Below are 25,393 nucleotides of genomic sequence, written 5' to 3' on the forward strand. Positions count from 1 at the left end.
CTAGATTTTTACAACTGATTTTCAATTATCTATGCCCTAATGCTATTTTTGATGATGATGAATTACTCCCTGTTTTTCAAATTTCTGAAAAAGCAATCACTGATCATATTAAAAGGGATGAAAAGAATAAATTTTCAGGACCACCCTTTCTTCCTAGAGAGGTCAGGAAATTTATGTTACGAAATAGACCTACTCTCACACAAGTGCCTGTAAATCCTGATGCTGGCACCTCTGTCACATTTCCTGATGCTGAGAATCAAGAAACCACCCATCTTGTTTCTAACCCAAGCATTTCTTCTTCCAACAGCAAACACATCAAGCTCATAAATTAGCCTCCTATGTTGTCTCTCAAAAGACATCAGTTGTAACAAAGAAAAGGTTGTTTAAGAAATCTGTCACATCTGGACAGAAAGCTAAACAAGCCTCACTGAGTGAGAATGAGAAGAAAGAAGATTGCTTTCCAATCAGGAAAAGAAAACTGATCATACAAAATAATTCTAACTCAGATGATCAGATGCCAAAAGGATCATTATCAACAATCAAGAAGTCCATTGATCAACATCCTGATGACTTGATTGACACTACTGGAACCCAGGAGCCAACTACTGATGCTAGTGCTCTGCCTGACAAGCTTCCAGTAATTGAAGCAATTGCTGAACAGAAGAAAACTGCAAAGAGCCAGTTGAAAAAAAGAAGTGAAGAAGTAGTTGGATATATCAGAAAGAAGAAGAAGACCCAGCCTCTTGACAAGGATGTTAGTACAGAAGAACCTTGGTCTCAAAGAGATTTAGCAACCGTAACACATCCAGTCACACAAGAACCATCTTCTCAAAGGGAAGATGCAGACACCGAGGTTGCACAGATCATTGTTAATATTGCTTAGAATGATCTTCTTGCGACTCTGTTCAACTACTATAAGAAAAGCAAACTCATCAGGAGATACTGTCATATGTGGATGCAATGATCAATGATCCTATTTTTGAGAAGAGCACACAAGAACCTTCACCAAGCATTGTTGAAGTAGCTCACATGTCTCAGACTCCACAAGAACCATCAGTTCAAAGTACTGATGCTGGTCTTTCACCTTCTCCTGACAGATCAAATTCTTATGTTGCAACAGCTCCTACTGAGAATCATTCTTCAACTACATTAGCTACAATTGATGATCCATTACTGGTTGCTAGTTTGAAAAAGCATCCTGATGTGCTGTTTGTTCCTCCACTTTCATCACTTCCACTTGAGTACTCACCTTCAGGTATTGCTAACTTCTCATATATTCTCATGTTTGTATGATTATAAATAGTCTCTTCTTTGAGGTTACCTCTATTTATATGACAAGCATACAACTCTTTTCAACCATCTCTTATTTATTTGCTAAATGTGTGATTGAGCCTTTTTATGAGACTGTGTGAAAATATTAGATTACATTTTTTTTTGAGTGGCATTCTCCTTTACTGGCAAAAGGAGAGGTAGCTTCGAGACAAGAATCTTATAAGTTTTTCTTTACTTATAAAGTTTCTTCTGTGAGAATAATATTACTCTTAACAGTAATACATTGAGTGAGAAGTGATGAGATCACTTGAAAAGAATAAAGAGATTTAGGTGTTACCTTATTTCTGTTTCAGGATCTCATCAGCCACAGGCATCTCTTGCAAAGAATCTGGATGAAATTCTTCTGATGGCTTGTCTGATTCCGATAATGACAGTGATGAAGATAATTCTAATTCAGCTCAGCTTAAGTCTGCAATTGATGCATCTAAGAAGTCCAATGTTGGTTCTTCTTCGTACTTAATGAAAATCCCTCTTATTACAATACTGATGCTGAACACTTTAGACAGACAGAGTGGGATTATAAATGGAGACTTGCAAATTCTTCTATCTCATCTGTGGTTGGCCTGCAACATATTCACCGTGCTTATGATGAAATTCAAACTCCTGATTTGAAGTTACATCTTAAGGCCTCAACCATTTCTGTTAAAAGAATTCACTCTAATCTTAATGAAATGAAGAAGTCTCATGCTGCTGTCAAGGAGAAAATTGATAGATTTTTACTTTACACACCTAACTCAGCTGAAATCAAAAGTGTGAAAAATACCATCATAGATATTGTTAAATCTCAAGACAGCATGGCCTCTAGACTTTCCTCCTTAGAAGATAAGGTTTCTTCTATAGGTGACAAACTGGATGCTCTGTTTTCTCTTCTTTCAAATATTGATGCCAAAAAGGGGGAGAATATAGTTGCTACAAAATGTACACCAGATTTTATCCAGACAAAAGATAAAGATATTGATGATGATAGTGATAAGAATAATCCAGTTACAGATGTTCAAATTGCTTCTACTGATCAACAAACTCAACATTCCAAGAAGAATGATTCTTCAGGACAAAGGAAGTCTACTGGTGCTTATAAATCCAAGCACAAGACTACTGTTGGTGCTCCTGAGGATGATGACATTACAATCTCTAATTTAGCAGATGCTAAATGGTTGTTCTTTCCTTATAGGCATAAGAAAACAGGTGAAGAGATTGTCTTGTATTACAAAGATAAGAAGTTTGAGCAAAAGAATGCTAGGAGTGCTCTTGGGTATATAACTGAAGTATTTCCTAATCTAACACCTGAAGAAGCAGTTATGCAACAAAAGGAGCTTCTAGCTCAAATTTAAGCTGAAGCTAACACTTCTAAGGGAAGAGGAAAAAGAGGTGGTAGATCTACAAGAGCAAGAGGAAGAGGAAGAGGAGGAAGAACTTCTAAACCAAGTCAAGTGACTGTATTTAATTCTACTTTTCTGAATTTTCTATCCAGAGAAGGGTATGTTCATGTACAAGGACATGAAGGTCATGAAGAAAATGAAGAAGTTCAGAAGCCAGAAGAGTTGATTATACCAAGGAAGAAAAGATCAGCCATTGACATTGATCAAGCTGATACAACAAATCAGAATGTAACTCCTGATGTAGACACAAATCCTGAAGTAAAAGCAGATCCTGATGCTATAAACCTGATAACTGATTTTGACTCTGATGAAAAGGTGATCAAAGCATTAAATGACTCAGCCCTTACTCGAGTAGTCACTCCTCATACTTTAGAGGTTGATGAAAAGGAAAAGGTTGATAGGAGGAAAGCTGATCAAGCATGCAAGGAATATTTGCAGAGAGTTTTAAAATCAAAGAGAGAGCTATGGCATAAAACAAAAGGGAAGATTAGTGATTAGTCTACAAGTTATGCTCCTCTCAGCAAGAAGGATAGAAGATGGAAAGATATTTATACATTCGATTATCCTAAAGGGTTGAAGCATATTGAATTTGTGTCAGTTGGGTTAAGAGATTCTATTTCAGAATAGGACGATGTTGATAATTCTATCAAGAAACTTTCTTGGGTGGAATACAATGAGAAACTGAAGTTTATCAAATCTTAAACCAGAGGAGCTATTGGTCATTCTAATATAGAGATTTTAAGTTCTGATCTGCTGGATACAAATACTCTGACAGAAAATCTTGGTGAAAGAATTTCTCCTTCACATCTTGAGAAAGTTGAAGCTGTGAAGATTGTTCATAGAAAGATAAATGATAATGATGTTAGAGAAGAGATTCTGTACTTTTTCAGGGATGGTAAATTAAAAAGCTTTACATTGCAGCAACTCTTAATGAAGACTGTGATAGAATTGAAATACATTCACTATCTTCTTAGAGTTGAGAACAGTGTCACCAGAAACTGGTCTTCTATGATACTTAAATTCATCAGAAGAAGAGTCATGACAAAAGATGATAAATACAATGGTGATTATGTTCCTAAGTACAGAACTTATACTGGTCAAGAAATGCAGATGAAAAAGGGAGCTGCAGTACTACAAGTTTTTCTCAACAGTCCTCAGTTATCCTTCAGTCCTGATCATGAAGATGTAAGTTTGAGCTTCATGTTGATTGGTGATCTTGAGATAAGCAAAAGCTCAATTTCTAAGTTGAGATCAGCCATCTATCAGCTTGGAGAAGACACTGAAGAAAAGAGAGAGTTGAAGAAAAAGCTTGTTAAAGTCCTACGAGATAAGGAGGAAGAAAGATTGAAAAACTTTCTGGGAACAACTATCAGTTATCTGAAGATACTGAAGTAAGATTTACTCCTTGCATATTTTGTATATTGGTTTTGGCGTCATTGAGAATGGAATTTATGCTTCATTACATTAAGCATAAATTGGGGGAGATTGTTACATATTGAATTCTCAATGATCAAAAGAAGCTCAGGATCTGGTTGTTCGGGTGTCATCAGGAACCGATGTGTCGTCAGGATTTGGCATGTCATCAGCATTTGGATGTCATCAGTATTTGAAGACACTCTGCTTAAAAGAATTTGTTCTGTTCCTTGTAATGTGGAGCAGATATCTTTTATGTCTGAGTTATAGGACTTTATCAATTCAGTTGAAGATATGTATCAGTTTCAGTTAGTTTTTGATAATGCATATCTTAGATTGATTTGTTGTAGCTGTGTAGTATATAAACACAGTTTAGATCATCACTTAGGGTATCGATCTCGAGTATCATTCGACCTAGCAGCTCTCAAGAACATTAGTATTTCTTGAGAGGATTTTGTAACAGTTTTTATCAGAAATATAAAAAGCTGTTATATTTTATTACTTGTTCAAAACATTTATATAATTGTATCCAACCCCCTTAAACAATTGTATCTTCAATGGGCAACAACATATAATTAGTTGTAGTTGTCAGGTACACTCTTTTTTTCTGGGTTATTCACTTATTGTATCGAACTCAATATTCAGATTAATCAAGAAATAAAGTGGCAAAGTATATATAATATATTCTTATTCAACATCCTTTTATTGCTTTTTGCATAGCTAAAGTAACATCCTTTTGTTGTTAATTTAATTTATCTAACTCGACATACACATATCTGAGATGTTTAGAAGAAGTAATTGGAGAAATCTCCAGTATTTAAAAAGATCGTTGTAAATCTTATAGTGTCACAGTTCTGTGTGTTAAAGTATGATGCCACATAGGTACATCGAGCAATTTGTTGTTGATGTTTATGATTTAATAAAAATGTATCATATTTATTAATAATGAGAAGTTTGCAGTTTTTAAATTGTATTAGTTACTAGATCATTATTATTTTGTAAGGAGGTATATAGGAGATTTATATTAAGCTTTTTTATCAATTGTGAATCCTAAATATTCATGTTATCTGATATTTACAAATTTATATATTATTAAGATTGAGACGAGAATTGAAAATTATGTATATAGCTTTGGAGTTATATAGTTACATTGATTTAGAAAAGTAACTTTAGACAAAGGAAAAACTGATAATGTTCAGATTCTTTTTTATCGTAGGCATGAGGCTTGCAAATTGGGCGTCAAAATCATAGGGATCATCCACTTCCTAGGTTGCTATGCTCTCACGTCTCATTTTTCAGGTTTAAATAATATTATCATATTTTGCACAGGAGTTCAATCTACAAGATCGATAAAAGTACAATCTTTGTTTGCTCAGTTGTTTAACGTGTTTGTGCAGAGCAATTTTGTGCATTGAAAAATCTATATTGTTTGTTCTCTTGAATACATCTTCGAAAAAATCTGAAAGAAAGTTATTATTTCTCAGAAAATTCTGAAAAAAGTTATCAGACTCGAAGATAGATTTATGGATATCAACTTAATAACCCCATTCGATATCACCTTATGGCTATGCTCTCCTGCACCTCAACTCCACCATATAGTACACGATATTACTATATATGTAATCACTGTCTATTATCATGCCATGTATTATAAAAATTGGAAGAGTTATTTAAAGTTTTAATTTTATTTTGTTATTATTTGGCATACCATTGATATGCTGGCTCAATTTGATAGTGAATGTAAAAAGTTAAATAAGGGTTCTTCTATAAAAATCATTATGTGCGTAATGATTGAGTGACGACGCGTTGTTTTTTCCTCCAGATTTAATTGCCCGATCAACATTATTTTTTTCAGGTATATCCCCATGGCTGTTTCTCGGATTATATAAGTGTTAGTAAAATGGGAAAATTACAGTAGTATGCAATGATGTGCATTAAAATATTAGATTATATTTTGAGCTGAATATGGTTATTTTATAATTTGAATTGAAGTCAGAAAATGATTTTTTTTTGTATTATGTGCAAATAAACATATTTTGAGTAGTCTTAAATACTGATGTGAATTTTGATGGTGTTGATATTGATTCTACCTAAAGAGCTTATTTTAAATCAATTCGGTACCTCATTAGTCATAAACTTTCATGTAATTTGGGAGAACTTTGTATTTATTTTAACTCCACATCATGTCAAATTTTAATCTGGGAGAGTTTGGTATTTCATATAATTTGGGAGAGCTTGCTAAAACTATCAGGCTTGACATATATTAGAAAGCATACACGATGAAGGGGAATACAGAGGATTTAAAATATTTCCAAGTTAGTCTTTACTGAAGCAGTCAATGTAAAGGCAATGTTGTTGTATTCAGCTCTAGATAACCTCTCAATTTGTCACCTCGCTCCTCGGTAAGCCGAAATGCTGAAATATGATGCAGCTCATTTGTAGGTATCTTTAATATTACAAGACAATGAACCTCAACTTGGGCATAATATACTGACGCGAAATCATCTAATTTCTCTAGAAAGAGAACAGATGTACCTGATTGTTTTTTCTCAATGACTTCCACTATGTAATAATCACATTTTAACAATGGTGGACATTTCAACCCAATATTCCAAACTCATATAATTCCCAGATCTCAACTTTCCTAGGAAGGATAACAAATTTTCCATTCATACATCTGATTTTTACTCTTATTCTTCCTAGGTGAGAAAAGTGAAAATTTCTGATTATTCACTTTGTTTCATTTCAAGCTTAAATATGTCACAAGTAAAAAGCATCTATTTGTCAATATATAGAATCATGATGTTAGATATTTAACATACATCTATCCACTACACATGCAATTTATACTTTGGAGTGGATCAATTTTCTTTATCCAACAACAATATATTTGCAGTCCATCTTCATCACAATATATTTCATGAAAAAAAAATATTTTGGAATACAATTTATATATATGTATAGGTGTTTTAGGATACAATTTAAATCAAGGTAAAGAGATCATTTATATTGGCACAAATATTTGTTAAGTAGCTTCATGTAATCATTGCTATTTAAATTTATATCTCTTCTATATTTTGACAATCTTTCTTGACATGATTACTGATTTGAGTGTTTTTTTACGGTGGCTTCTAACTTAAAATTGATAATTATCCATTAGCATATTTATGTACATGCTTTATTTGTTTTTATTTTGCTCAATTAGGTATTTTCATAAGTGATTTGGTGGAGGAGTGAGTTACAAGAGTATCACCAATGTCTTCCACTCTCGCAGTCACTTTTATAGCCTCAAAGTCTTTGTCATGCAAAGAGGTTGTTGCAGCAACACCTCGATAGAAAGTTCTCAAGCCTTTATTAGAGAAAGTTGAAGATATTAAAAGACTCAAAGTCTTTGTCATGCAAAGAAGTTGTTGCAGCAACACCTCGATAGACAGTTCTCAAGCCTTAGAGAAAGTTGAACAACACCTCCATAGACGGTTCTCAAGCCTTAGAGAAAGTTGAAGATATTGAAAGACTGATATTTAGATATATCTTACTCCATCTGAGAAATCAAAGGAGAATGAAAATAAAATCATCTTAGAAGAAGCAATACTAGATGATGAAGCTGCTAAAGAATTTTATGTGATGTAACAGAAATTTTTATTAATTTTTTTTACTAATATTTATTGATTAATTTAATATTTATAGATTATTTAATGCACAATTTTTATATAAACGAGAATGATATACATTATTTTAACAGTAAAGCAAAATTACTGCATAAATATAAATAGATTTAAGCTAAATCTTATTTAAATGACCTAACTCCATATTTTTTGTTAAATTTTTTAACCCTTCGTTTTTTCTGAAAATTATTTATAACTATTCCTGGACAAAGAGAATAATTATTCAGAATATAAATTATTAACTTTTCTTCAAGAAAAAAAAACTAAGATTTAGGAATTAAATAAATATATAATGTGTAGAATATTATTTATAAAGGGCAACGAATTATAATATATTCATAATGGCTTTTACATATTTTAAATTATATATTGAGTATAAGACGGCGCCGCATATTTATGAAAAAATATATCATTTTAATTTTATTTCAGTTTCAAAATTATATATAAATTAATATAAGTAAAAAAATAATCTAATCTGATTTTCAGAATATGTAATTATAAGAATGATGCACCATTAATTTAACATCCTTTATTTATTCATACTTTGTATCAAAAATACATATTCCTTTACTTTATATAACCATATTGATAAATAAATATATTTTTTATTTATCAATCTATTAAAATAGTTTTAGAGTTTTCTATTAGCAGAATACTTAACTTTTATTGTAATTTTCTAATTTTTTTATTTATCAATATGTTAAAATAATTTTAGAGATTTCTTTTTGCGGAATAATTAATTTTTATTTTAATACTCTAATTTTGTATGTTGTGCAGATTGTATATGTTAAGGAATAATATTGTGATTTTCTATTTAACATATTTCAAAATAATTTATGTTGAGTTTTTACATTTTTTTTATTTTCTAAAATTTAAACTGTTGGGCGTCGCCTCGCCGAGTAATATTGTACTAATTTTTATATTAAAGTTATATATATTAATGCCGTTAGAGGAGTAATTAATAAAAAAATTGAATTCGAATTTATATGTTTCTTGAAGTTATGTATTTAACAAATTTTCAAGTATGTGATATAACAAACCTTTTATTAATATTTTTTTACTAATATTTAAAGATTATTTAATACACAATTTTATATAACCGGGAATGATATACATTATTTTAAAAGTGAAGAAAAATTACTACATAAATATAAATAGATTTAAAATAAAATTTATTTCAATTAATTAACTCTATATTTTGTGTTAAACTTTTTAACCCTTTATTTTTTTAAAAATTATTTATAATTATCTCTGGACAAAGAAAATAATTTAGTTATAAATAAAGATATAAATTATTAAGTTTTCTTCGAGACGAAAAAACTAAGATTTAGAAAATTAAAAAAATATATAATTTGAAGGATATTATTCCTAAAAGGCAATGAATTATAATATATTCATACTTGCCTTTACATATTTTGAGTTATATATATAATACGAGACGACGTTGCGTACTATAAAAAAACATCTTATTTAAATTTTATTATAATTTCGAAATTATATAGAAATTAATATAAGTAAAAAAAATAATCTAATCTGATTTTAAAATCCTTTATTTATTCATACTTTGTATCAAAAATACATATTCTTTTACTTTAAATAAAAATATTGATAAATAAATATAGTTTTTTTTATCAATGTGTTAAAATAATTTTAAAGTTTTCTAATAGCAGAATAATTAACTTTTATTGTAACACTCTAATTTTTTTATTTATCAATATGTTAAAATAATTTTAAAGTTTTCTTTTAGCGGAATAATTAACTTTTATTTTAATGCTCTAATTTTGTATGTTGTGTATATTGTATGTGTTAAGGAATGATATCTGATTTTTGTTTAACATATTTCAAAATAACTTATGTTTAGTTTTTACATTTTTTTTAATTTTTTAAATTTAAACTGCGAGGTGTCGCCGTAAGGCGATGCCGGGTAATATTGAACTAAGTTTTATATTAAAGTTATATATATTAATGTCGTTAGAGGAGTAATTGATAAAAATTGAATTTAAATACATGTGTTTAATAGGTTAAATATATTCTTGCAATATATGTAAAAAAACATATTCTTGTAAAACATATGTATCAAATGAAAACACGCGTAAACAACATTTATAAACTGAAAAAACCGTGAAAATAATATTTATCGACTGAGAAAATGAACGACACAAAATAAAATAGAATTAAAATATCAACGCCTCTCTTAACTGAATTAGTTATATATTATTAACTAACAATTTAAGTATAATTGCATAATTTAAAATATTTTAAAAATTAAAATTTATTAGCACGCATAGCGTTAGACCTGGCAACGTTCCGTGTCGTGTACAAACATTCCGTGTACTTTCGTGTTTTCGTGTACCAAACCTTAAATCCGAACCCGACCCGTATTTGTATTCGTGTACCAATTTGGTGACACTATCCCGGAACTAATATATCCGTGTTTACCCGATTTAGTACACTAAAGTACACGGATTATATATGAAAAATATTAATTGTTAAAAAATGCAATATAATTAAATGGTGAAGTGATCACTCACGTAGTCAAGCAATAGATAATTAAAGGGTTAGGTGCTCACTCACGTAGTCGATGAACAATAAAATATATTTTAGTATTTATAATTATATATATGTTATTTAGAATAAGTAAAATTCACATTTGGTATTTAGTATATATATGTATATTATATATTTTTAAAAATTTAATTATTTATTTATTCCGTGTACTTTCATTCCGTGTCAGTGTACCTGTATTGGAAACCCAAACCCGATACTAATTATATTCATGTTTTTTCGTGTTCGTGCAATTTCGTGTTTGTGTACCAAATTTTCGAAACCAAACACTAATTATTCGTGTCGTTTCGTACCATATTCACGTGTCGTATAACAGTATTGACATTGACAGGTTTACATAGCGACATAGCGCGGGTAAAAATCTCTAGTTAATCGGAATGCGCGTTAGGGAGGCGGACCCGGCATTCTCCGGCGAATTTAAATTATTTTCCTCTAAATTTTAAATTACTATAATGGGGGATGCGCTGTATTAGTCATGTGTACGAAGATAATTCTAGTTATATGTAAAATAATTCATGAAATACGTGCACACCAATTTACAGATGCACAACCTTAATTTATGTTGATGTTAATATTGACACCAGCCGCCGTTTAACTTCAACCTATCTTTAAAGCACAATAAGATTATGAGAATAATTTGGTCATACTGCAGTTGATTTTTCCACATGACAGCTGGACGTTGACTCTAAATATTATTTTGAGGTGAAAAATGATTTAAAATATTACTTCTAAAAATTCGATTTAAAATATTATTCTAATACGCTATATCGGGTATGATTTGAAAAATAACTCAAACCGCTATATGATGTAACGTTTTGTGTCTTTGTTTTTTTAAAATTTCAATGCCACACACGCCACTTAATGTAGCTTTATATGATTCAAGCTTTTTTAATTTTTTTTTTTTGCTAAATCAAGCGTTTTTAACTTTTAATAGTACAATGTTACGTAATGTACTGTTTTGGCCCCAAAACTCTATATGATGGAACGTTTTGACCCTGAAACACTAATTCAACGTTTTACACATATTATTTTTAAAATATATATATATATATATATATTTAAACTAAAAAAAAATTATTAAACCCTAATTAACAAAAAAAAATTAAATTATTTCAAACCCAAAAAGGGATTAGTGAATCCTAAAATATAAAATTTTATTAAACTAAATTACACCCTTAATTTTAAAATTATTTAATTTAAAGTTTACATTTTTGGTTAATAGGGTTTAGGAGGCCCTAACTCTAAATCAGTGTAAATTTTATTAATTTCTATGTTTTAATATTTCTAAAAATTCAAAAGGAGATTGTTGAACTTTAAAATGTTAAAAATTGTTAAATTTGATGTGCTATTTGTTCTTTTTTTAAAAAAAAATTTAAAACCCCAATGGAGATTATTGAACCTTAAAAATTTAAAAATTGTTAAATTAGGGTAAATCATTAAATTTAAAAATGACAGTTAAAAATGTAACATTAAGTGGTGTTTCCGGCTCCAAAACGGCACAACAAAAAGCTAAAAAATAAAAGAAAAAGAAATTCGAGACCATAACGCTACATGGTGTAGCTTGTATGGTTTTTTTTTTAAAAAAAAATAAGGTAAAATACTGCACGAAATAGCGTTTTATTCTATTTTCAAAATCCTATAGGATATTTAGTATTAGTCTTGTGCATTACAGCATTAAAACTAAATTTGTTGTAATCTTGTTAACAACAACATTATTTAGTCACTCTCAAAAATATCAACAAATTAGTAAGCTAATAAATGCCCTTCAAAATTACTCTTCCACTAGCCGCACAAACTGCCATAAAGCTGAGTATATGTCTTTGCAGCTCAAGGTCGTGATTACGGTATGATTGTTTAGTAGGAGTTATAAAATGATTCTATACTTGGATCTTGTGTTTTCTTGGGAATCGAGCTCAGTCGTAGGCTGGCTGTAGATCTATTACGTTCACATGGTAAATATGGGGTTCCAATACCAGGTTTGCACTCTTTTTCATGTTTAGGGTTACACTCAGATTCCAAAAACATAAACTCTCCCAGGTCTCTTTTCTTCATTTGGCGGCATGCTTATTTGCTACAGCTTAATCCAGGGTGGTCATTCCATCCAGGTTCCCATTAACTAAACTGTAGGTCTGTAGCATGTTTGAATTAGATTTTAATTAGCACTTAAAAACCGAGTTGAAATTTATAATTCAATAATATTAATCATTTTTGTTATTACTTCTCAATCGTTTAAATCATAAAATTTCAGCCTGTTAAAGAGAAGGATAATATTAATAATATTAATAGATCTAGGTTTTATTCTTAGTAACGGATTAAAATCTCATGATCAAAATGTATCGAATTATAGGACTATATCATGAACTTTGAATGTTAAATTTGCAATATGTAGACAAAGAAAGAAAGATTCTTAAACTGCTATGCTTATAGAATATAACTTGTATCTAATTTTCTACTAGTGATCATTCACCTATATAATTTTCGTCTTACATGTACAAATATGAAGTTGGAAGAACTTGAATCTCTTTACAAAATGAAAAATAATTGTTTATAAAACAATGCTCCTTCTGCATATGTGTAGTGTCTTTTGGCCTGATGAATTACGTATTGGTTCGGTGAGAACGTCCTAAAGTGCAAATAAAAGAGAGAGAGAGATTCTAAAACAGTAAAACAAAATAAGGAATAGTTCATATCGGAAGCTTTAACTTTTAAATACAGAGTCTCCATTAATTAATTAAGTTTTATGCAGCTATGAAGGAGGAGAGATTACTGGATAGTATGGGGTCCGCAAGTAATAGCAGGTAGGTCCAGGCTTTTGCCACGTGAAGTAAGAGATTTCCAACGTGGCAAACAAGAATCAGTTGTTTGCTTTTCCTTTTCATCAATCCATCATTTGGTGCTTTTCCCTGCTTTGTAAGTTTTATATTTTTCTTCTTTTCTTTATTTTAATCTGTAACATATTAGTAGCAGTAGTAGTAGTACTTATGTCATCCAGCACTCGAATCCCTCATTGATTGATGATTGTAGAAACATATGTAAGATGTAAATTCTAAGAAAAAAAAATTAATATTTGTTTAAAGACAATATAAGGTAAATGTAACTCGTGTATTCACATAAAGAATCGGTATTACTAGTTATTGCTTCGATAAGTATGTCGCCGCAAGCCTGCAAGGAACCAGACTCAATTATCTAAGCTTCTTGTTTTTCTTCTTTGTCTTACTTATTACTATATCTGTTCACATTGTCCCTTTATAATTAATGATTGTTTTGTCTGTTTCACAGGTGTTTCCATTACAACTTTTATGTCTTGTAGAGCCACACTAAAAACATTTTGGATAGAAGCTAAAAGTTATGTCTGTAATGTGAACCGGATCTTGAGTCATTGTTATCATAGAACTGGAGGTGCTAAGCTTAATTAGTCTGGCAGATGGATACCACCCCATACTTGGTTCGGATCAACAATATTGTGCTAGGCTTAGTCTCGCAGATACCACCCCATACTTGGTTCGGAAAATTATGTTTCTAATAGAATAGAGAACCAACACAAGGTAATTTAATCAACACACAAACAAGTCCATGTCTATAGATTATATGTATTGCATTACCATTACAGAAGCTGAAAGCAAATATAACAGAATCAAGCTTGATCAGATATCCGCTAGACAAGATATGCCCCTTAATTTTCTATAACCTTCCCTATGAACCTCAAAGGGTGATATAAGAAAATGATTATTCGGATTGTGTTATTTCAGCATACATGAAAGTATAAGATCAATCTAAGCAAATACAGAATGACAAATCAGGCAGCACACACTGATTTGCTATGTAGCTAGCTACTTACTCTTCTGCAAAACCATTCAACTTCCTGATATAAGCAACGCATCCACAGATTTTCTCGCCTTCAGGAAGAACTTTAGCAACAGATTTGACCTCCATGCATCTTTTAATCCAGGCGGTTATCTTGGGACAGTGATCCTCAACCTTGAAGTCTCCATATTTCTCGGAAGCAGGGAACCAAGAGGCTATTGGGATAGTCATGATGTCAACATAACCAAAAGAGTCGCCCCCAAAATAATCCTTATCGCTTAAAGCTCCCTCCAGTACTTTAAGTATCTCGATAAACTCCTTCTTTGCAACCTCCAAATCCTCTCTTCCTTTGCTTAGCCAGATATCCCTTCCTCCGCTGAATAACTGCAGCATCAACACGACAACAGGCCAAAGTGAATGGATAACTGTAGTGATAGTGATGAATAAAACATGAAAATTGACTTGCAGTTGTAAATGGATAACTGTGGCGAACTGGTGATGACTAAACAAACATGAAAAAAGAATGGCAATACATAAAAGTCATGCCTAGTAGTAATGTTACGATTTTTAGGTCTATAGAAGTGGTTTTCAGAGGAATGGTTTGGACAATATCAAAAAGTCTAGTGACATTTCTGCGTTTCATTTCGGTGTATTCATCCGAACTGACTCCACTCTTAAGTCGCTACATTTTTTTCCAAAACAAATGTTATTGAGTGAAATGTTTAATAAACAAACCTTGTCATCAATGTAGTGAGTCCAAAACCTTGCCCGAGCTCGGCCATAAGCACAAGCAGGCATCAATGGTGGATTAGGCCAGACCTCGTCAATGTAGGTAACAATGTTGGAAGATTCAACCATGGGTTTTCCATCGTGTAACAACACTGGAACCTTCTGATAGATTGGATTTGAGCTCAGTAGCAAATCACTCTTTCCTCCAAACAAGTCTTCCTCTTGCGTTTCATAATCAACACCTTTCTCAAGTAAAGCAATTTTTGCCCTCATTCCAAATGGGCTTGCCCACATATCCAGCAATTTCACTCCCTCTTTAGGCATAGTTGCTGTTGAATATGTTTATACAGCTCTTGATGGTTGTTTGGTATATCGGATTGCGTATTATGTTGATGTATTTATAAGGAGCATCTAGAGTTCTACAAATAATTATTTAAATCTTTAATATTTGATACCAAAACAGTGCGACGTGGTTAAATCCTCCCAAGCAGCTTCGGTTTTGTCATCAGAACGCTGGAATTTGGCAGAGCATATATGGAAGTTTGCTGCCTTGCATGGGAATGCCGGCACTTTAATACTATGACTATCACAATATCAATTCCCTAAACCATTGCTTGCTGGAATTTGAACTACCTTGAGTTGTTCGATGTCCTAATGTTGACACTTCCTGAATCATTCCGGAGATTAGCTTTAGAGCAACTCCAACAACCACCCTATACATGGTTTTTGGTTAGATTTTGATCAAGTTGAAGTGGAAAGTATCTCCAACACACTCCTAAGTCATCCTCAAATATTTAAGAGCTCCGCGTCTCTCGTCAATATTGAGGAGTACATTTTCCTAACTCATTTTGGAATTCATTTTTCTCTCTCGTTTCTATGATTCCCTTTTCCTCCACTTCCATTGGCATTCCATGTATCATACGTGAACTCAGAGCAAATAACTAACATTAACCTTAAAACTAGCATACTCTGGGGGTTACTATATGATCCTTACTCTACATTTTTTTTAGAAATAGATTAACTGTACTCCATCGCTGATGAACTGAACAAAGCTGGAAAAAATTAGACTGATATTAAAGTAACTAATCTGCAAGTGCAACTGTTAACTTAAAAGTCTTGTCGGTTGGCCTATACTTTCGAAACAATGATTATCAGTGTCGTAAAAAGCGAACGTGCTTAAGCGGAATCGGAGATAAAAGCGCTTGAATTAGTGTAAAATCGAATATTTGTTGGGTTTTTATTTTAATCTAAACATATATTTGTTTATGTTTGTTTACATTCAATAAGTCATCAGGTGTACGAACGTTAGGCTGAGAATTAGTCTTTGGTTAGTTGCATTGGTTTAGGAGAGTAGCTAATAATTGTGAGATAAACTAGGACATGTCTTCCTGGTTTTTAGCATCTCAGTTAGTGGTAGTTTATATGTAATCGTTGCCTTTGTATTTCAGATTAAGAAGTTTAAGAAAAGTTTTCCATTGCAGACGATCAATCTAATTTGTTTAGTACTTTCATTTTATATAACTAACATCTGGTATCAGAGCAACTTTCCTGGAAAATCATACCACGCATTTGAGAGATGGAGAAAAGCAAGAGTAAGGAGGGGAGTAAGGAGATTCTTTCGGCTTAAGCTATCCAATGTTGACAAAAACAAATCACACTGTGTGGGCTCAAAAGATGATGGTTTTTATGAAAGCATATGGGGTGTGGGAAGTAATTGAACCCAAAGATCCTAAAGCTCCAATTGAAGATAAGACAGACAAGCGTGCAATGACTATTATTTACCAGGGCATTCCAGATGACGTGCTCCTGGCACTTGCAGAGAAGAAGACGTCCAAACAAGCTTGGGAGGCCATCAAAACTTTGTACCAGGGATCTGATAAGGTGAAGCAAGCAAAAGCACAAACTCTAAGATCAGATTTTGAAACTATCAAGATGAAAGACTCGGAACAAATAGAAGATTTCTGCATGAGACTCAATGGGCTGGTAACGAATATCCGGGCATTGGGGGAAACAATTGGAGAAGGACAAGTTGTAAAGAAATTGATAAGAGCTATTCTAAATAAGTTCCTGCAAATTGCTTCAGCAATTGAACAATTTGGGAACCTGGAATCCATGTCAGTAGAAGAGGTGGTTGGATCACTTCGGGCTCACGAGGAGAGACTGCAGGGTTCAACAGATAATGGCGAGGAACAACAATTAATGTTGACTAAGGAAGAATGGCAAAAGAGGGAGAATGGCGATGGGAAGCTCTTATTGACAAGAGAGGAATAGTTGAAAAGGTCTGGAAAAAAGGTGTGTCTCCAGGTGGTGGAAGAGATTATCATGTGCGAGATAATCGTATTGTGAGATATAGAAGCCAAGTAAAGTGCTTCAATTGTGGTGGTTACGGGCATTTCGCAGCTGAGTGCCGTAAACCTGTGAGATCAAGACAACAAAGGGGTGAGGTGAACCTGACTCAAACAAGTGACAACGAACCTGCGTTGTTCATGGCCATGTGTGACAACGGTGTATTGGCATTCACCGAGGAGAAAGGAGTGAACAACAGTAAAGAAGTAGAAGAAAACACATGGTACCTCGACAACGGGGCTAGCAATCATATGATTGGACATAGAGAAAAATTTGTGAGCTTGGAGAGAACGATAAAAGGCGAGGTAAAATTTGGAGATGGGTCTCTGGTGAAAATCGAAAGAAAAGGGTCAATTCGAATTACTTGTTTTGCAGGGAGTGTATTTCATTCCCACACTTCGGAGCAACATCATAAGTCTCGGACAACTCTCCGAGGAAGGAAATAGAGTGGTCATAGATGGCGAAAATCTGTGGGTTTATGAAAGTTGTGGGAGAATGTTAATGCAGGTGAAGCGATCAGGAAATCGCCTATACAAGATCCACATTCAGGAAGCACAACAACAGTGTATTTTGACTAAGCATGAAAAGGAAGCATGGCTTTGGCACCAACGACTTGGGCATGTCAACTTCCATGCCATGCAATTAATTTCAAAGCATCGGATGGCATATGGACTACCTGTTATCAATAAACCAGAAGATCATTGTCACGGTTGCCTCATGTCAAAACAAACGCGTAAGTCTCTTCCCTCACAATCTGATTTTTCTTGTTCAAGTGCTTTGGAATTGTTACACATGGACCTGTGTGGTCCTATTACTCCTGCTACAGCAGCGGGTAATCGATACTTTATGCTGATTGTCGATGATTTTACACGAATGATGTGGGTGTACATGCTGAAAACAAAAGATGAGGCTTTGGGAAAATTCAAAATTTTCAAACTCGCAATTGAAAAAGGAGCTAAACAGGGCATTCAAGTGATGCGTACTGATCGTGGAGGAGAATTTTTCTCGAGGGAATTCCAGAAATTTTGTGAAGAACATGGCATAACTAGGCACTACACGGCGCCCTACACACCTTAACAAAATGGTGTTGTAGAACGCCGTAATCGCACAGTAGTCGCCATGGTAGGGAGCCTTTTGTCTGAACGAAAGATGCCTTTAGAATATTGGGGAGAAGCCATTCATCACGCGGTTCATATACTACATAAGCTACCTACACGTTCAATGTCTACAATCACTCCCCATGAGGCCTTGTTCAATAAAAAGCCAAGTGTTGAACATTTGAAAGTATTTGGGTGCACAGCTTACATGAAGATACCCACAGCTCATACAACAAAACTTGATGCCAGAAGCAAAATATTGGTTCACCTTGGGCGAGAACCTGGAACAAAAGCATACCGACTCTATGACCCAGCGTCACGGCGTGTTCATATCAGTCGAGATGTAGTCTTCAATGAACATGTTGGTTGGGACTGGGAGTCAGACACGAACATAGCAGTACAGTCATTTGTCTTGGATGATTTTATATCAGCAACAAATGAAGAGCATAAAGTAGATGAAAATTTAGAGCCTTCAACGCCAGTCACGCCAGCCCAAGGATCTGGTACGAGAGACAATGCAGACATACGGGACACCTATGATGACAGTGTCACGCTACGACGTTTTCATCCTCTTAAAGATGTATATGATGACACGACTGAAATAGAAATCGAGGAAGAACTGTTATTAATGGGAATCGATGAGCCCGTCTGTTTCGAACAAGTAGTCAAGGATCATGTGTGGAAGGATTCCATGGAGAAAGAAATTAGCTCCATTGAGAACAATCACACCTGGGAACTCACCAACTTACCAGTAGGACATAAAGCCATAGATTTGAAGTGGATTTTTAAATTAAAGAAGGATCAAAATGGGAAAGTGACAAAGCACAAAGCTCGTCTAGTGGAAAAGGGCTATGTTCAACGACAAGGAGTGGATTTCGATGAAGTCTTTGCCCCGGTTACACGGTTAGAAACTGTTCGGTTGCTGTTAGCACTAGCAGCTAAAAATACTTGGGAAGTTCACCATCTTGATGTCAAATCTGCCTTTCTCAACGGTGTTCTCTTGGAAGAAGTGTATGTCTCTCAGCCCAAAGGCTATATAAAGAAAGGATGCGAGCAGCAAGTATATCGCCTGTTAAAAGCTCTATATGGTTTACGCCAAGCTCCTCGGGCGTGGTACTTTCGGTTAAATCAGTACTTGTTAAAATTGGGATTCACCAAATGCCCTTTTGAGCATGTTGTTTACACGAAGCGTACTGGTCAGATTTGTTTGATTGTCGGAGTATACGTTGATGACTTGATTATCACGGGTTCACATGTGTCAGACATTGTCAAATTTAAGGGGGAGATAGTCATGAATTTGACATGTCTGACCTTGGTAAACTGTCATATTATCTGGGTTTGGAAGTCTTGCAAGGCCAAGATTTCATTGAGATAAAACAGTCCAGTTATGCCATGAAAGTATTGGAACGAGCTGGAATGGGGGAATGTAACTCTGTCACGTATCCTATGGAATACAAACAGCAGTTGTGTGTTGATGAAACAGGCAGTCCGGTGAATTCAACACATTACAAGAGTACAGTGGGTGGATTGCGCTATTTAGTCCATACATGGCCCGACATAGCGTATGCTGTGGGGATAGTAACCCGTTATATGGAAAGACCCACAGAATTGCATTTAAATGCTGTGAAGCGAATTTGTCGTTATGTAAAAGGAACTTTACAATATGGACTGGTGTATACAAAAGGACGCGGGAATTATATATTGTCAGGGTTCTCGGTAGGGATGGCAATTTATACCGAACCGATGGATACCCGATCCGTACCGATCCGATTAGGTTTTACCGAACCCGAATATTTCGGGTTTAAATTCGGGTTCGGGTTTGATTTTTAAACCCGAACCATTTTCGGGTCGGGTTTGGGTTTAAGGCATACCATTCCGACCCGAACCCGAAAACCCGAAACCCGTTTCATTCGGACCCGAACCCGAACCCGATCTGAAACCCGTGTTAATATATAAATAATATTTTATATTTTATAGTAGTAATATAATATATAATATAATATAATACTAATATTAGTACTAAAAAAATTTAATTTTTATAAACTATTGCATTAAAGTCGTTTAAATATATTTTTAGAAAGTATGTTCAATACAAGTATACTAAAGGTCAAGATTGTTGCATTATTTTACTAATAATTTTAATCATAGAGGTATGATCCATTGTCTTATCTGAACCCTCTAATTCAATCCCAAAAATTTCAATATCGTCGTATTTATGAGCACTTTGCTCATATCAGATCATAATAATTTTTCACTAGAGTTTGTGCAAATTAAGATACAATTTGATAGAGATCTACAAACACGAACCCGAACCGAACCCGATGGGTTCGGGTTCGGGTTTAGTGGTTCGGGTTTTTCCGGGTTCGGGTTCGGGTTTAGCAAAAAATAATAGGGTTCGGGTTTGGTTTTTGCCAAACCCGTTCCGACCGACCCGATTGCTATCCCCAGTTCTCGGATAGTGATCTAGCTGGAAGCTTGGACGATTGAAAGAGCACAGGTGGCATGGCGTTCTACTTGGATGAAAACTTGATCACATGGGTCTCGCAGAAGCAAAGGTGTGTTGCTCTATCTTCCTGCGAGGCGGAATTCATGGCAGCCACAGCTGCAGCATGTCAAGCAGTGTGGCTGCAACGAGTTCTTAGTTACATTACTGAGGTCAAGACGGGTCCAGTTGTACTATACATCGACAATAGGTCTGCTGTTGACTTGGCACACAATCCATTTTTTCACGGAAGGAGCAAACACATTGATATGAGATATCACTTCATACGTGACTGCGTTGAACAAGGTCTGGTAGTCATTAAGCATGTTCCTACAAATGAGCAAAGGGCTGATATATTAACCAAGGCGTTGGCTGCTGCGAAATTCGAGAAGATGCGAAGTCTACTTGGAGTTAAAAAGCTGGAGGATGTTTAGATTAAGGGGGAGTATGTTGGGTTTTTATTTTAATCTAAACATATATTTGTTTATGTTTGTTTACATTCAATAAGTCATCAGGTGCATGAAAGTTAGGCTGAGAATTAGTCTTTGGTTATTTGCATTGGTTTAGGAGAGTAGCTAATAATTGTGAGATAAACTAGGACATGTCTTCCTGGTTTTTAGCATCTCAGTTAGTGGTAGTTTATATGTAATCGTTGCCTTTGTATTTCAGATTAAGAAGTTTAAGAAAAGCTTTCCATTGTAGACGATCAATCTAATTTGTTTAGTACTTTCATTTTATATAACTAACAATATCTAAGTGTTTAATAAAATTTAAGTGGGTTTAAGCGACTCTAAGCAGAGTTTGACCGATTAAACGGTTTTTGACTAATTAAAAGGGGGATTAAAAATAATTAGAAAAAATAAATCTTATTTTTAAAAAAGGTATAATTGATATTTTTAAATGTTACTTGTATTTTTAAGTTAATTATGACTTTGTGAATGATTATTTTATTGATTTATTATAATACGTGAATATTATCTCTTTATTTAAAAAAATATTCATTATTTTTAATATATACATATTTATTTAATTTATTTATAATCCGATTAAGCATCCGCTTCTAAAACCGTTAAACGTCCGCTTTAATGCTTAAGCACAAGAAGATGACATCACCGCTTATATCCGATTTACGCTTTTTACAACACCGATGATTATATACATAAACAAAAGACCAGAAATACTACCATACGAACCAGGAAATTTGTCAGGGGTCAAAAAAAAATTGTACCACAAATTTTTCTTTTATGAAAACTTTACATGATTGTTTAATTAACAATAATACCTTTGAATGGAGTTTTCAATATATATTTAACAAAATTATCATTAACAGTTTATCTGTTATTCGATATATTTAACCTCTTTTATCAAATATAAAAGATAAATTTATGTATTTTTTAAAGTTATATTATTAAGCGAGGTCAAGAATAAAATTTAAATGGGGTCAAAAATAAGTGGGGTCAAAAATGTTAAGTGTGGTTAAAATTATTAATTTTTGGGTTTTATATCTATACTATATTATAATAGATGAAACACTAAAAATTTGGTAGTCGGTCGGTACTTGCTGAAATTACCTATTACTCTTTTTAATAATTCTTTTTATTACTCTTACATCCTTATTTAATTAATTATCCTTTTCAATTAAACCATATTAGTTACCTATTTTTCCAACTAAAATCGTTATAGGATGGTATCTGCTAATTAGATTAGGATTCTTATGCGATAATATCATATTCTTATTGATAATCCTAGTTCGCCCCGGGTTCTTCTCCCCGCTCGGCCCGGGCTCAAACTCCCTTTTGGCAGAAATGACGGCGGTGTGCGGTGTAGCTGTAGGGTGGGAACCTACAAAACAAAATCGGAGGGGGGTGGCGTCCCCGCGGCACCTCCGGCATGAGAATGAGAAAGGTTTTAAGGAGAAAAGGGCAAAACGGGAATTATGCAAGTATTTTTATGATGTGTGCGTGTGTGTGTCTGTAAGTATATGTGAGAGAGATTGTAACATGTAACCTTCCTTTTGTCCTGCCTTTTATAGGCCTCCTACTAGGGTTTAGGGATTTGTACCTTTTAATCTGGACCGTACATGTGTCTTTTGGAGTGTAGGGCATGTAGACGCCTGGGATGCGTCAGAGTACTGTCGAATCCGGATCGTAGGAATGTTCTGGATCCGGGGTACCTGGACGGTGGTGATGTTGCCACACGTCCTGGGCTCTTCAAGGTTAAAGCTGAGTAGTTCCTGGGCACTTCTTTTTGGGCCCTGGGCCTCTGTTATTGGGCATGTATTATTATAGGCTATCATTTGCCCCCCACTCCCTTATGCGGGTTTACCCGGATGGGGGAGTAGAATAGTTATTATTGTATTGGAACGCCTTTGGAAAAAAAATTATGGGGGTTTAATTGATTTGTTGCCCCTAACCCCGGGGTCAAATGGGAATTAGACGCCGGGGTTGACTTGTGTAGTCACGTGATTGCAGTCCAAGGTGGGATTCCTTGAGATACTTTGAAAAATTTTGGGGGTTTATTTGATTTGTTGCCCCTGACTCCGGGGTCAAATGGGAATTAGACTCCGGGGTTGACTTGGTTAGTCACTTGATTTGAATTTTGAATTTTGGGCAAGGTTTGGTGGATAAGGACGGTCCTGACATATGATTTGACCAGACTCCGAAAAGCTGACACCGCCAGTCCGGAGTGTCAAGTGACTGTTAGGATTCCAGTCGGGGTCAAAGATACATACGTTTTATGCGTATCTCTTGAGTGTACCAGTTATTTATTTTCCCCCTTTTTTCTCCTAAAAAGTCGCGCCGTGACATGATTGCAGTAGTGGTAATAACTGTTGCGGTTATTAAATTAACGCCAATCAGGGGGTGCCACGTGGCCCCGACGGTTCCCTTAATCATAAAACCCTTCATCTCTCCTCTTTTCCCTCTATAAAAATTGGCCTTTTTACTTCCATTTTTCTTTTACGCAAGCACTCACACAGAGAGAGCAAAGAGTGATTTCACAGAGATTTTCGGAGCATTTCTTGTTGAAGCCACATTTTTTCTCCTTCCAATTTGTAAGTATCTCCATTCTTTTGCTTTCTTCTTTTATTCCATGCATGCCTCCCTTTCGTGGTATTTTGGTTCGATACCTTTGATTTTTTACTTCGCCATTCCTCTTTGTTTTCGTAACTGTCTTATTCTTTTGACCTTGAATCTGTGGAGTTGTATGGGGTTTTGTACGGTTTTGACGGTGGTTTTGTGTTTAATTTGTGAAAATATCATCGGTTTTGCTATTTTAATATGCGAAAATGTGGGTTTTTGGTAGTGTAAAAAGTGGTTGAGCTCGGGGTGTGTTCTTGACATATGTCTTTGACTGTATGTGTATGTATATGTCGTAGATCTTGTTTTTGGGTTAAGGTTTGTGCACGATTTATTTTTAAAACTCTTCTGTTTTTTGTTTTGTCTTTGTTGTTGGGTTCAGGTTTGACATTGACTCCGGGGTGCGATTATATAGATACACATAGTATATGCCAGGTAGCCACTTTAAGCGTACTGCTACTCTTAGAAACCGGTACCCCGAGTGGCCTAGAGGCTTAGGCGAACTAAACATATTCTACCCTTCTTCCTCCTCCTCCAGTAGTAGCTCTGTAGAGATGCCTCCCCAGGTTGATCAGCCTCAGCAAGTTTTAGCCCAGACCTTAGTGTTAGGCCCCGGGGGTACTTTGTCTAACCCGGATGGGTCTTGGGAGGATGTAGATGAGTATTTCGTCCAGTGCCGAGTGAACCCTAAGCCCTTGGGCTTTTATTACAGAGATTTATCTGAGGCGTATGGGGGCCCGGATGGGTTAGGCGGTAGGAGCCTTATGACGAGGATGATATGAACAGGAAGTTTTTTACCGCCCCAGGGACCAGGTATGAGTGTGGGGCGGTTCATAAAGAGGTTCAGGATAAGTATACGGATGCCGAGGTAGATGGTTATTAGGCTAGCGTTTAACCTTGAGGATAAATACGAGTGGAGATGGCCCGAGACTCACGAGAGGGTGTATCACAGACCAAAGGGAGGATGGGTCGGGATTCCCTTAGAGCACCTCCGGGGCATGCGCCTCGGATTACACCAATTCACCAAGTCTCTCTGCCGGGACGTGTATGGGATTCCTTTCACCCAACTGGCCCCGAATTCAGCAAAGGTGATAAGTTGGTTTCTAGCCTGTTGCCATGCTAAAAATTACTTTCCCACCTTCAAACTTTTCCATCACATTTTCAAGATTAAGAGATCCACCGCCTGGCCAATATATGAGTTTATGTTTAGGATTGAGGACTACGGATATCCTTCAGATAAGATGGTACTCCCGGTCAGCATGTTGACATCACTTAAGGGGTGGCACCGGGAGTTTATCTTTGTCCGGGATGGGGATTTGGAGTTTATGCCACTCTATAAGCTCGAAATTAAAACAGATAAATTTCCGGTCCAGCGGCTCGGGCAAGCAGCTCTCGCGATGGTTTATACCTTCTGTGGGGCACTTGGGACGTAATGGACCCGGTACTCTTTTAATAGCAATGAAACTATGCATGCCGCCGGCTGTAAGTCTTTTGTCTTAACTTT

At 34.7% G+C, this 25,393-nt stretch overlaps 2 protein-coding genes across 2 annotated transcripts; one reads left to right on the forward strand and one right to left on the reverse strand.

The window, feature by feature from the left end:
• Positions 1–14,188: 14,188 nt before the first annotated feature.
• On the reverse strand, positions 14,189–15,211 carry LOC141674271 (glutathione S-transferase U20-like). The gene is made up of 2 exons (XM_074480991.1): positions 14,894–15,211; positions 14,189–14,542 (listed from the first exon to the last, which is right to left on the reverse strand). Exons 1-2 carry the CDS (start codon positions 15,209–15,211, stop codon positions 14,189–14,191), a joined length of 672 nt encoding a protein of 223 aa, XP_074337092.1.
• A 1,311-nt stretch (positions 15,212–16,522) lies between these two features.
• Positions 16,523–17,158, forward strand: LOC141674273 (uncharacterized). The gene has a single exon (XM_074480993.1). The coding sequence runs from the start codon at positions 16,523–16,525 to the stop codon at positions 17,156–17,158; it is 636 nt and encodes a 211-aa protein (XP_074337094.1).
• The last annotated feature ends 8,235 nt before the right edge of the window (positions 17,159–25,393 follow it).

Source organism: Apium graveolens, chromosome 7 (genome assembly GCF_009905375.1).
Source record: "Apium graveolens cultivar Ventura chromosome 7, ASM990537v1, whole genome shotgun sequence".
NCBI classification, from domain to species: domain Eukaryota; kingdom Viridiplantae; phylum Streptophyta; class Magnoliopsida; order Apiales; family Apiaceae; genus Apium; species Apium graveolens.